Source organism: Thamnophis sirtalis, unplaced genomic scaffold (assembly GCF_051295495.1).
Source record: "Thamnophis sirtalis isolate CommonGarterSnake01/CBP01778 unplaced genomic scaffold, rThaSir2_p1.2 scaffold_1, whole genome shotgun sequence".
Lineage (NCBI taxonomy): Eukaryota > Metazoa > Chordata > Lepidosauria > Squamata > Natricidae > Thamnophis > Thamnophis sirtalis.
Window position 1 is genome coordinate 110,773,709 of NW_028261381.1, and position 12,684 is coordinate 110,786,392.

Here is a 12,684-nt window from a genome sequence, read left to right on the forward strand (position 1 = left end):
CCCATGAGTCTCCACCCAACCTGTTTTGGATGCGAGGTAAGTGCAGGGCCTGTGCGGAGGCTCAGTGAGGGGGGAAAACGAGCTTCCTGGAAGGCCACCAGTGCCCAAGGGAGGTAGTTTTTGCCCTCCCATAGGCTCAAGGAAAGCCTCCAGAGCCTGGGGAAGGCAGGAGGTGCAGGAGGCTGACCCCTACCATGGCCATGCCCACCCATTAACCGAGGAGAGAACCCATTGCTGAAATTTTTGAAGCCCAGCCCTGCTTGCAAAGCAATAATAGTCAGGGGCCATGTCATTTTAGATTTTCAGTGCAAATACATTGAGCCTACATTAATAAGAGCACAATCATGGCAATATCATCTACGCATTGGTCCAGCCCTCAGTTGCAGAATCCCTCCCCAGTGTGTTATTTAATGTGCCCCTATTACTCTAAACTAGTTGTACAGATACATGAATTTAGCTAGTACATGTGTCACCATAACACTCAGGGTGAAGAAAGTCTGCTGGAATGCTGGCTTCTGCCAAACTTTTAAAAAGATATAAGTTCTCTCTACTATATATAACATCTCATCACCCTTCTAGAAGTATGGATGAAATCCAGGACCATACACTTCACTACAACAAGAGCTGACACTGTAAATTCATGATACAGTAGTTGAAAGCTAAGTAGAATTATGTGACAAGTCTAAGAATAGTAGACCATATAAGGGAATGATAGCTGCCTGCTTTTAATGCTGGAACTAAATGAAAAAGTTTCCGTTTATTCTTCACCTAAACTATCTGCTACGGGATTAAGTTGACATACCAATCCTTCAGCTTCTGAGCTGCTAAAAATAGCGACAGTGATAACTCTTTCAAACGTCCACCACTATAATCACCAAAATCTTTAGGGCTTGATAAATTTTGTGAAGGATTTATTACACAAATGTTCAATACTATGCCTGAATCAAATTCAGAAGTTTTACAAATTAACTCACATTTCTGCTAAAAATCAGGCCAAACAACCTATAGTAGCAAAAGTAGTACTTAGACTTATATACCGCTTCACAGTGCTTTACAGCCCTCTCTAAGCGGTTTACAGAGTCAGCATATTGCCCCCAACAATCTGGGTTCTCATTTTACCCACCTCAGAAGGATGGAAGGCTGAGTCAACCTTGAGCCTGGTGAGATTCAATCTGCCAAATTGCAGGCAGCCAGCAGTCAGCAGAAGTAGCCTGCACTTTAACCACTGCGCCACCTCCGCATACAAAGTTGCTTATTAGGAGTGCATTTGGTTTGTGCAGTTTATTACTCGGTTTCTGATTTAATTTTTTTAAAGATGCATGGTGATAAGAAATCTGTGATTAAGTGATGAATCAGTAGTGCCTGTCAATAAAATATATAATATAGCTACATTTGATTCCATTATCTAACCATTCCATTCTTACTCCACTCTCTGGCAGCCAGCTTTTTATGCCATTTAAACATGTTCAGTTCTTAACGGTCTGTTGTGATTCTGTGTTGACTATATATAGACAATGAGACCATTCACTAATCACTGAGTTTTTGTATATTCTTATATATAAGCACTGTTAACGGTGTATTCTGCTCCTATCCTATGAGATATTCAGCTCTTCGGTTTGATTAATATTTTTCTTTTTCTATTAAGTACATACTTCCTTTTATTAAGGCCAGTACCATCATACTATTATCTTGGGAAAAGATCCTCCAAGTGTTCATATCATCCAGAGTCTGATTAAGACAAAATGGTGTTCTGCAATCAGATCATATTATTCAGATCTGTCAGTATGTGGCAGCTTTAAAATTAAGGGCCAGCTCTTTGAAGGCCATAGATATTGATTGAAAAGAAGAGTCCCTTGCTTAACATAATGAATATACCATAATAATTTAGTGAAGATGAATTTCATTGTTGCATATGGGAATAACCTTGGGAGCGGGTACCAAATGCTGCTTGGGGAAGCCCAGAGCTGCATAAGGGACAGAGAAAGAACTGAGAAAGGAGTCTCCCTAACTTCTCAGGCTGTAAAAAAGATGGCAGGAGATATGCACTACAATATAAAATCTTGCAAGATTCTGTTAATATAGCCCTATGGTAAAATAAAATTAGCTCATCTGGTCTGGTCTATTGGGAAGGCTGACAATTGTTTTGTATTTTATGTAGAGGATTGCAACCAAACTGAAGGGTTATCATACAAATATGCCCCCTTTTTTCCCTGGCCATAATCCATACAGATGAAAGGAAAAAATATCCCAAATTATGCAGATATTTTTGGAAGAGGTAGTGGAGGATTGAAGCAAATAATGATGAAAACTGGGGAGTAGTTGGTGCAGCATTCAAGAAGAACATAAAGATAATTCTTCTTAGCTATAATTTCTGGGAAGGAGTTGCTTATGTAAAAATCAATCAACATAGAAATAGTGTTCTGCAAGAGAAAAATCCAAAGCCAGAATTTGACTTGGGGCATATGTGAGAGTGCGCATGGCACCTGTCAAGAATATATCAAAAGCAAAGGCATCTTTTGTTTATGCTTTACCACTTCAATTATAGGTCTATATGTACTAGCTAGTACTGAATTCACTGGGCATAAATACACCAAGCTACTTGTGGCCATAAGAAAATCTTTTCAAATATACCTGTACAATCATTAGAATTTGAAAAATCTACTGAAGAACAGCTATATTTTTGGGAAATGTATATGTCAATTACAAATTAACATACTGTGCAAAGGTCCAGGAATGTTTAATTATACAAACTGTTTTAAGTTTTAAGCCTAAAATTGGGGGGCTATAAATCTAAAGAAATGAAGTGATATTGAAATTCTAACGTTAAAAAAATAGAATTTTTACCTTCCTTCTGTACAATTCATAATGCGCTGTAGAGAATTCTCTAAAACTTGTTAACCTGCGTTCCTTCACGTAAATCTTTATTTAAAAAGAGAGCTTTCATTTTAAACCTGATTTTGGTATTTTCATGACCAATGACAACATTAGACACAGAACAGAATGGTGTTTATCATACAGTTTACTGTATAATAGAACAGCCAGACTGTGGATGTTATAGAAACAAACCAAATTATACTTGGGACTAATTCAAATTTTGGACAACAAATTTTGTTTTTGTTTCCGACCACGACAATAATAAAAATAATTTTCCAGATTATAATTTGACAGCAGGCACAGAAGGCATTTATCACAGATGGTGTCCCTTGCACAGGCTTTGCGTATTAGCTATCTGATCTGCTTCAGGCATTATCAGGGATAATTTGCTCCATTTTTGAAACGGTAGCCATAAATTGAAAAAATATCAAATTTGAGGAACTACTAACAGTGAACAATACTTACGGGTATTTACTGAGGGACGGAAGATTAAGAACGAAATAAATCAATATGCTACTATGTGTTTATCCTGCATAGAAGCTAGAGAGCATTATTTTTAGATATTTTGGGATTACAGTAGGTAACATGAGATGATTTCAGATATTAGTTTTTATCAAATCTAGTTTGTAAACTTTATTAGGCAACATGATGCTCAAATTAGTATCTATCTGCTATTAGAGCTTGTGGTATATTAAAAGGTGTTCCTCGAAAAACTCATTGTTTTCAAACAACTACTCATTTCCTTATACTGGCCCTAAAACAGAGATTATATGGGAAAAGGACAAATTATTATATCACCAACTTTGCTATCCTCCTGGGCAACTGTTCTGAAAGTCTGACAGTGGGAGAACAATTGCTTTTACTTAATATTTACTGGATTGCCTATCATTTCAGAGGCTACTGCAACATTGTATTTTGCTTTCTTTGTAATTGTGGGGAATGGCACTAAAAACAGAGTATGTCTAATAATGGGTAGTGCCTAGATAGGCCAAGCCCATATTTCCAATACTTAACACCAAGCTCCTAAATTCCAACTTCTTCACTCCCAGTAGTAGTACTTTCAACTGATGGTAAAATCTATCCAAAAGGAGACAAGAGGACCTTGTTTTGCTCTGAAGATGAATAATAATTATATATTCCCATTGTTTCTTTTAAATAAAATTAGGTTACCTACCCATGGAAAGACAAATATGGTTAATTAACAAGGAAATAAGGAATTAAATTTATTATAGAAGTTCATTATTGAAAACTATGTGCCCCAAAAAACAATTTATGTTTCCTGTTGCTGTTAGCCTCCTCTTCTGGAACTACTGTTATCTGTAGCCAAGTAATTCTTGCAAAATGTTTTGACTATTTGACAAAAATTCAGAAAACAAGAATGTTATCTTCTCTTTGGACTAACATATTAGTTGCTTTGCTGTTGAGATCTTGTGCATTTGGGCAGATCTGCTTTTTATAATTATAGGTCTAAATAAATTTATTTTCTTCTATTTGCATCCTGAGTATGTTTTATATCAGCTACCTGTATTTTTCGGAGTATAGGACGCACCCTTTTCCCTCAAAAAAGAGGCTGAAAATCTGGGTGCGTCTTATACACTGAATACAGCATTTTTTTGCCTCCTGAAACCCCGCCCCTTCACCAAAATGGCCGTGCATAGCCTTTAGGAGGCTTTCAAAGTGCTCCTGGGGGCTGGGGAGGGCAGAAATGAATGAAAAACGGGCAATTTTTTTTTTGCTCAATTTTGCCCCCTCCACCCCCAGGAGCACTCTATAAGCCTCCTAAAGGCTATGCATGCCCTATTTTTGACAAAAAAATGGGCCTGTTTTTGCAAAAAAATCAAGCTGTTTTTGCCCCCCCCCCCAGGGCAGGAGCACTCTACAAGCCACCTTAAGACTATTCATGCCCTTTTTTTGAAGAAAAAAGAAAAGAAAAGAAAACCTGGGCCCTTTTTTGCGAAAAATGGGTGATTTTGGGGAGGTCTGCAGAATGCAAAAAAATATTTTTTTTAATTTGCCTCTTCAAAATCTTAGTGCGTCTTATACTCCAGTGTGCCTTATACTCTGAAAAATATGGTAAGTCTCACAGAATCTTTACAGAAAAAGCTTTTGACTATAAAATGGCCATTTATTTCATTCATTAAAAAGGAAAAAAGTACAAAGAAAAACATTGGCTTAGGTATAAGGAGATGCAGATTTAGGTTTATTTCTATTATATTATTAATTGTATATGGAGATGTAGTTCTGTGGGGAGACAGTACAATGCTAAGATATTTTTAAGTTAAAAAAGAATAGAAAATGTATTGAGCAAGAAGTTTTTCTACTAATAATAGAATTTAAATTAAGCCACTGAAACTAAATGTGACGAAATTCAGGACTAATAAACAGAATTCTGCATTATCAAATAAGTTATGACATCATTTAGATGAGTTTAAAAGGAACTGTGTATTCATAAAATTAACAAATATGAATTACTATTTCTGATAGCTCAATCAAAAGTACCTTATTTAAATATGAGGGCTATTATATTAATGTCCCATTTATGACATTCAGCATGTATCTGTTTGACTAATGTAAGACACAGAGACACTGTGTAATATAACATATATATTAAATATATAAATAAATAATTTAAATTAAATAAGATGTATAAATAAAATAAAGCAAGATACAGAATGCTGAATTCAATAGTATTCAGATTCCCCAGCTTTTCAAATGTATTTGTTATGTGATACGAGATGGAACAATTACTGATATCTCTACTTATACTTGCCTATCAAAACACATACACAAACGCATAAATGTATATATAGACACATAGAAAACAGGACATAATTCAGTCAACTAAATTGCATTTTAATTTTAAATGTGTATCTTAACCACAGTTACGTATGAAATATTAATTAATGTAAAATATGATGAATTGCTGAACTAATAAACTAAGATACTATGAACAATAATTTTGCTTATCCATATAGTCCTTTATTAATCTCTTTACAAAATTTACAAAGTGGGAAGTCTCACATTAACCACCATTCTGTCTGAACCCAGAAACTGATTTTCAATTTTGGAATCCAGGTACTTAAAATTAAACAATATCCTGGATTGTTCTGAAGTTGATGGCCACCATTTCCTTATTTAAAAGCAATGGATAATTAAAATTAATTAGACACTTGCTGATTTGATTGGTTGTATCACAAAGAGGTATCTCTTATCTCATTCATATCTTGGTTTATTTGTTTCTCTACCTTGAGTTTCACTAGCCACAGTGATTATTTGCAACAAATTCAAAGCACAAGCATTTCACGAAGAACAAAACATGCTTATTTTGCAACTTACCTTTTTAATCCTGCTGTTCAAGTTTATGTTGCTGGAATAGCAAATCAGTTTCGGTATTCTCTGCTGCCCTTTGAAAATTAGTGAGTATTGCTTTGGTTTATTTCAAGAAAAATATCAAAAATAAGACTAAATGGGTTTTTAATATTATTTTTAAAAAATAAAATAAGGAACATGAGGTATATTTTTCTTTTCTTTCCTTTCCTTTCAAGATTCACATTATTTATTTCATCCATAGAATTAATGGGTGTATTCCACAGATGTGCTCAGAAAGTCCTTTCTAAAATGGTGATGGAAAGAACAAGCAAAATAGATCCAAAAAGCAGTGCCTGGTAAAATGATGCTAAACTTGGAAAGATGAAGACATTAAAATGAAGATGGCAGGAAATTTGTGTTTGTGATTTTGTCAATCATCCTTGTGTTTGGTATATTCTTAATGGTGAACATAGCAGTAGTACAAAAGGGGAATAGGAAAAAAAATCCAGTGTGCTACAATAAATGCAATCTTTTTGCAGTGCAAAATTCACACTTGCAAACATTTGGATTTCCTTTTCATTTTGAACTATTCATACTATCACTGTTTTTCTTTTTTTTTTAACAATTAGATTATCGCATAGAATTCATGCTTTTTTTTTTTTGCCTTAATCTCAAGTCTTTCTTCTAATAATATATAGAATATAGAAATAAATATTTAAAACACTATTTGAGATAGGTACCTGCTGGTGTCCAACCCTTCCGATTTTGTGTTGTACCTGTGTATAATATATATGTATATATCTATACCTATATATATATATCTTAAAAGCTGATAAAATTAGCGCTCTTCTATTTAATTGTTTACTTATTACTTAAAAAAAGGATATCCACATTTCACATTTGCACTGTTAAGGAAATATTGAAAATAAATGTAAAAAAAAAAAGATTTCAGAGGTTTTCTTTTTAAAAAAATTAGTTTGTTGTGCTTTCAGTGTATTCGCCCCAAAGTGAAAACAGGTGGCTCTAAAAAAAATGCAGTAACAACAGTAAGAGTTTAAAAGTAGCAGAAAGGGCAGAAAAGTCATTCATAGAGTTTGTGTGCTTTAGTTATTTTAGCAACTGCCTTTTTTCTTTGCAGAGTGGGAGCTGCTGCTCCAGTTTGAGACAGGCTCTTCCGAATCATCCTCATCAAAACCATGAAAAGTTGAGGTGTCGCTTTCCGAGGTGGAACCGAACAAGTCCTCCGTGGGAAATGCTGCAGCCGCTTCTTCCTTCCTGCTTTCTCTTCCCAAATGAGCTGACATGTATGATGAATATATCAGCACATGGGTTAAGTAACAGGCATCATGATTTATTTCATTATTTAACATTACTTTAATCATTATTAGAAATTTCAGATAAAAGAGTTACCTCAGTCGTAAATATATATGTATATATGCCTGTGCATACATGCACACACACACATATATTCAGGACAATAATGGAAAGCAATAAAAAAACATGGATAGTAAGGAAATTATAAACAACAACTGATTTTTTTTAAAAAATAAAATAATATTTATACCACTCCAGATGCCCCATAATCTAAGGCAGCAAAAGGGTTAACCCTGCTTTCCTCTCCTTTGAAACACACAGAAAATATTTTTGTAATTATATGAGTAACTTTCTCTTGAGCCCAGAGTTTGTATTATGTATCCATTAAAAGTGCAGGGTACAATGATTGTCTTTCATTTGGTATCAACCACTTTATTTTAGGATAATAACCCATTTCATAAATTTCCCATTTTTTTAAAAAAAACACCTCATTGAGTTCTCTTTCTGCACCAGTTCTCCTAAGCGGTATGATTTCTTTGCAAATTAAAATAGAAAATATTTTAACAATAAATACATATTGCAATAAATGTCTTTGTAAAAATATCTTAAGTAAAAGTAAACATTTTAAAGCAGGAGGGAGAGAGAGCGTGGAAGACTTCTAATACAGTATATAATTTTTAATATATATCAGAAACATTATGTTACAGAATCCATTCCGTAAAGTGTGAAATATTTCCTTCCCCTATTCCTTGTTGATCAGTAGTTCTAATAAACATACAATATAACTTTATAGAGAGAAAATAAGTTTTGGTATAAGTGTGTGTATATACACACATACACACTCATATACATATATATGTTTATATATATATATATACACACACACACTAAACTCCAACATTAAAAAGCCATATATAAAATCAAACTGCTATGGCATATTTTGAAGATGGTTTACAAATAGGAGAACAAGAAGATAAGAAAAACTTTTTTAATATAAAAGTAAGTATGAAAAGTAAAGTATGTTGGAAATTCTGCCTCTGGCTGGTAGTTCACAGACAATGAATATGGTCAGAATTAATTATTGTCAATAAAAATATCCAGAGGGAAGCTATGCTTTCATGGTGTAGCAAATTAAAACACCTTGAGGTATTTTAAAGATAAAGTAACCCAAGCTTTCATGAACTTTCCTAAAATGAATGCATGTATCACACAGATATATGGATATAGATATAAAGAAACAGAGGGAGGAGCCCTCCAAATATTGGAGTTAACCATTTGCATCTGCTTGGCTATTATTGTGTGCTAGAGTGCTAGATTAGATGGATCTTTACCCACAACCAGGATGTCTCTTTGCCAGATTTTTATGCAGGTGTATCACAAATTGAGGAATTGTAGCTCCTGCAATATCATTCTGTAAATATATACATGGATAAAATTGATGGTTGGGTAGGCAAAGTCTCACATTTTTTGTCCTTAGGTTTCTGTGTCTGATAAGCAGCCTGTTTTTATATACCAATAGTTCTTTCAGATGAGGGAAATCCCACAATACTCAAGGACAGGCCTACTGTTCAAGGTCTAGGAGAACAAAGTAACATTGTTCAAGTAGGGCTTTACATAATTGATCATGTTTAAATGATGCTAATTGGAACAACTGATGTTTAGGCTTTTTTCTCCACTCTAGGATTAATTTGACATTATCTGTCTCCAATATTGTTGTGTTCTGTTAGTTTTTCCACCTGGGCTATGTGTAGTTTAAGGATGGCCCAATAGAAATCAGTAATTTGCTGAGAGTTTAATTAATTGCAGCAGGGTATAAATGCTGTTAAATAAGCAGATGAATAATATTGCAACCAAAATCCTGAAATCAGTGTAGCTAGAGAATGTATGATGTGATTTATTCTGGTGGAGAACAAGAAACATGTATATAAGGTGTATATATAAGGTCAGGGATAAAAGGTAAAGGTAAAAGTTTCCCCTGTCCAGTCATATTAGAGGCCATGGAACACATAGATAAATGCACTTTGTTGCATTTTGTGACTGAAAAATGCATTATGTAGCATGTTATAGTTATGGGTCCATATATGCATGTGTGACACATATACACAGTTTGCTTACCTACGATAAGTTTATTTATTGAATAATTTTATTCAATTTATTATGGTCACTCATCCCAAAAGACTGGGTGACTAAAGCTGCATTAATTTTAGGAAGATGATTCTTTAAAGTGCTACACAATTGTTTGTTGTCCCTTTAATAAGTATGAAGCTCCAGAAAAATAAAAAGCATTCCGCTGTTGTCAATATATATTTAGTGAAGCAAGGGAAATGAATGAAGAATTTCTGATTTTTCAGAAATCAAAATTTTTCAAAAAATGTTTTGGCATTGTTTTAACAATAGACTCAAGTTAACAATTTTTAGAAGGAGAAACAACAAACTGAATTTTATATTGTGTATATGCAGTGCATACACTTGGATATTATAATCCCCATCCATATACATATTTAAGACAAAAAATAGTTCCTATCATAAATAACATCTCTGGAAACTTAAAAAAGAAAATAGGAAATAAATACCTTGCCACAGAAGGGCTACATGTATACTTTAAAAATGGGTTTTAAATTTAAGTCTTAAAGTAGTTTTTTAAAAATGATTTTTAAAACATATACGGTACATCACAGTCAATGCTTTTACAAACTTTCTTTGTTAAAATAATATTCAACTTATTCATAAATTAATAAGTTGGGATAAATTCTAATAAATAAATAAAAATATCCAAACACAACTTCTACGAAATAAAAAATACTTATGATGGAGGAACTAATTTTTATAAAGCACACACTTATAAATACATACACAAGCATATATATTAAATGGAGAAAAAAACTCCCTAAAAGTTACATTCTAAAAAATAATATCAGTCAGTTGTCTTCAACCTTACCCCATAATATGAGGTGTGCTTGTTTGCATGCATGTATGAGAAAGAGATAGACAAAGAGAGGCAGAGACAGAAAGAATGATCCATTGTATGGATCATAATCCAGGCTGTAGAAAATGTGAGTGGCACATTGTTGAATACCAAATGTAACATGTGAAGAGAAAAACTCTCCTTTAATCTTGTCTTCATCTAAATGAGAACAAATGTCTTTCTACAAGACTTTTTACTTTTGTGTTTGTCCATTAGTTTTAAAATATGCATTCAATCGTATATTGTAAAACATAATCCACTCAACAATCCCTTAATCTTATCTCTATAAATATCAAGATATGAAAAGAGTGTTGTTGTTGCTTAATGCTCACAGATAGCTGCAATAACATATCACCTACCAGAACGCCCACAGTCCGAACATGAAACAAGCTCTTCTGGTCGTCCACTTTTTTTATTCATATTAGATCCTCCAAGGCAGAAATCACAGTAGTTATTGGAAATGATGGCCCCATCTGGTCCTTTTTGGGCTGTAGGTAGAAGTATATTATTTTAAATTGAGAGAAATTCCATGTGTATATTTTATTCTTATTAGCTTAGTTGTATTTGGACACCACATTTATGAACTGAAAATTTGAACTGGTCAAAGCCAACGGATCAAAATTGGGTTTTGATCCTTTGACTCTCTAAAAGAAATTAAAGCAGTTGGATCCCAGTTCAGTTTTAAAATGCAATACAACTCAAAAGCAGTAATAAATGTGACAAAAACTATTGTTATACAATAGTGAGCCATAATGTGTTTTATCTTTGGCTTAGTATGCTATATGAATTCATTTGCCATGGCTCATGAGCACCATTTCTTTCTTGTGATGGGTTCTAAGCTAGAAAAAATAAATAAATTACATTATTTAGCCTGAAAGTTTACCACACTTGAATCCAAAACAATCTGTTTTTCCCCAAAGCCTTGAAGACAGCATTGCTTCAAAAGATGTAATTTTTAATGTGACTGAGGAAGAAAATTATTAAATATCCACAGAATACATACAAATGGAATACATAACATCACATTAATGTTATTTAATGTTATTAAATAATTATTTAATAATATGTTAAATTACATCAAATTTCATCTTTGTCCTGGACTAATTCACTTCTTTTTCCTAAATCCATTCCATGGCCCTGAAAAGATCAGCATGGTTCTCAGCCTGCAAGCAATTGTAACTCTTACTTTAGTATTATTATATGAATGAAGAGTGACCTAAGTTCAACCAGCTTAGTAGGAATCCAATCCAATTTCTTTTTGGTCAGAAGTTAGGAATAGTAAACAGCCATCATTCTTTCCTCACCAGTATGGCCCTGTATCTTCACGGCAACATCTAGGAGGGAGATGGAAAGCATAGCAGCTCAATCCTCATTCTTTGCCACTATCACAAGTTTTCTGACCATCAACTATGTTGGATGCTATGGAGCCAAAGATTATTGGCTCTGGTAAACTGTATCACATTATTATTTTCACATATATTTTCAAAGATAAGGAACAAACTAATCTATATACCCCTAGCTCCTATGAATTGCTACTCAAAAATCAACTGTGGTTGTTTGTTTTATTCTTTTAATTTAAAAAGAAGCTTTGGACTACCAATCTCACTTTTTAAAAATGAGGCCTTCTAGAAATGTTCAGAATGAAAGGCAAGAGTTTCTTCTAAGTCCTCGTGCCTACGATCACGGGTGTCAATCAAGCAACATGCGAGTGTTTATTGGTTCCGATGCAGCTGCAGTTTGGTGGGAGCATAGCAGGCTTCCTATTGGTTACTGATCTGACAGCTCGCATATAAAAGAGCTGTCAGGCTACAAGTGTTCGTTTGTTGATCAGTTTGCATTAATAAAGGTTCTTGCATCCATTCCATTTCCGTGCCTTTCTCTCAGAGCATAGGCTTTAGCACTGGCGATGAAGGTGGGATCCTGAGAGGAAATCAATCAATTTCTCAAAGTAATAGCCACTGACAATGTTCTTCACAATGACGGCAATACATCCCTTCACCGCATTCATGCCGGAGAGGGAATCTTGGGAAGCGTTCATTCAGCGCTTCAAATGCTTCCTTATTGCCTATGATTTTACTGAGATATCCACAGAGAGGAAGAGAGGAAGAGAGTTTATGTGGGCTGGAGATGTTCTCCATGGCGGCTCCAGCATTAGTTCATGCTGGTTTTCACCTTGGGATATCCTGCTTGCCAAGTTAAAGGGGCATTATGCACTGGCTCCA

At 34.1% G+C, this 12,684-nt stretch overlaps 1 protein-coding gene across 7 annotated transcripts in view; it reads right to left on the reverse strand.

Annotated features, from left to right (window-relative positions):
- DPF3 (double PHD fingers 3) overlaps positions 1-12,684 on the reverse strand; it is a 208,596-nt gene that overhangs the window by 21,340 nt on the left and 174,572 nt on the right. For 4 of the 7 annotated variants that reach the window (XR_015697547.1, XM_087721813.1, XM_087721832.1 and 1 more), the window contains exon 8: positions 10,822-10,950. Coding sequence is in view for 3 of the 7 variants with exons in the window: in XM_087721813.1 (XP_087577939.1) it covers positions 10,822-10,950 (129 nt within the window). In the remaining 4 variants the exon portion in view is untranslated. Of the gene's footprint in view, positions 1-6,210; positions 7,481-10,821; positions 10,951-12,684 lie in introns of all 7 variants that reach the window. The other 3 variants (XR_015697543.1, XR_015697541.1, XR_015697542.1) reach the window with 1 other exon arrangement.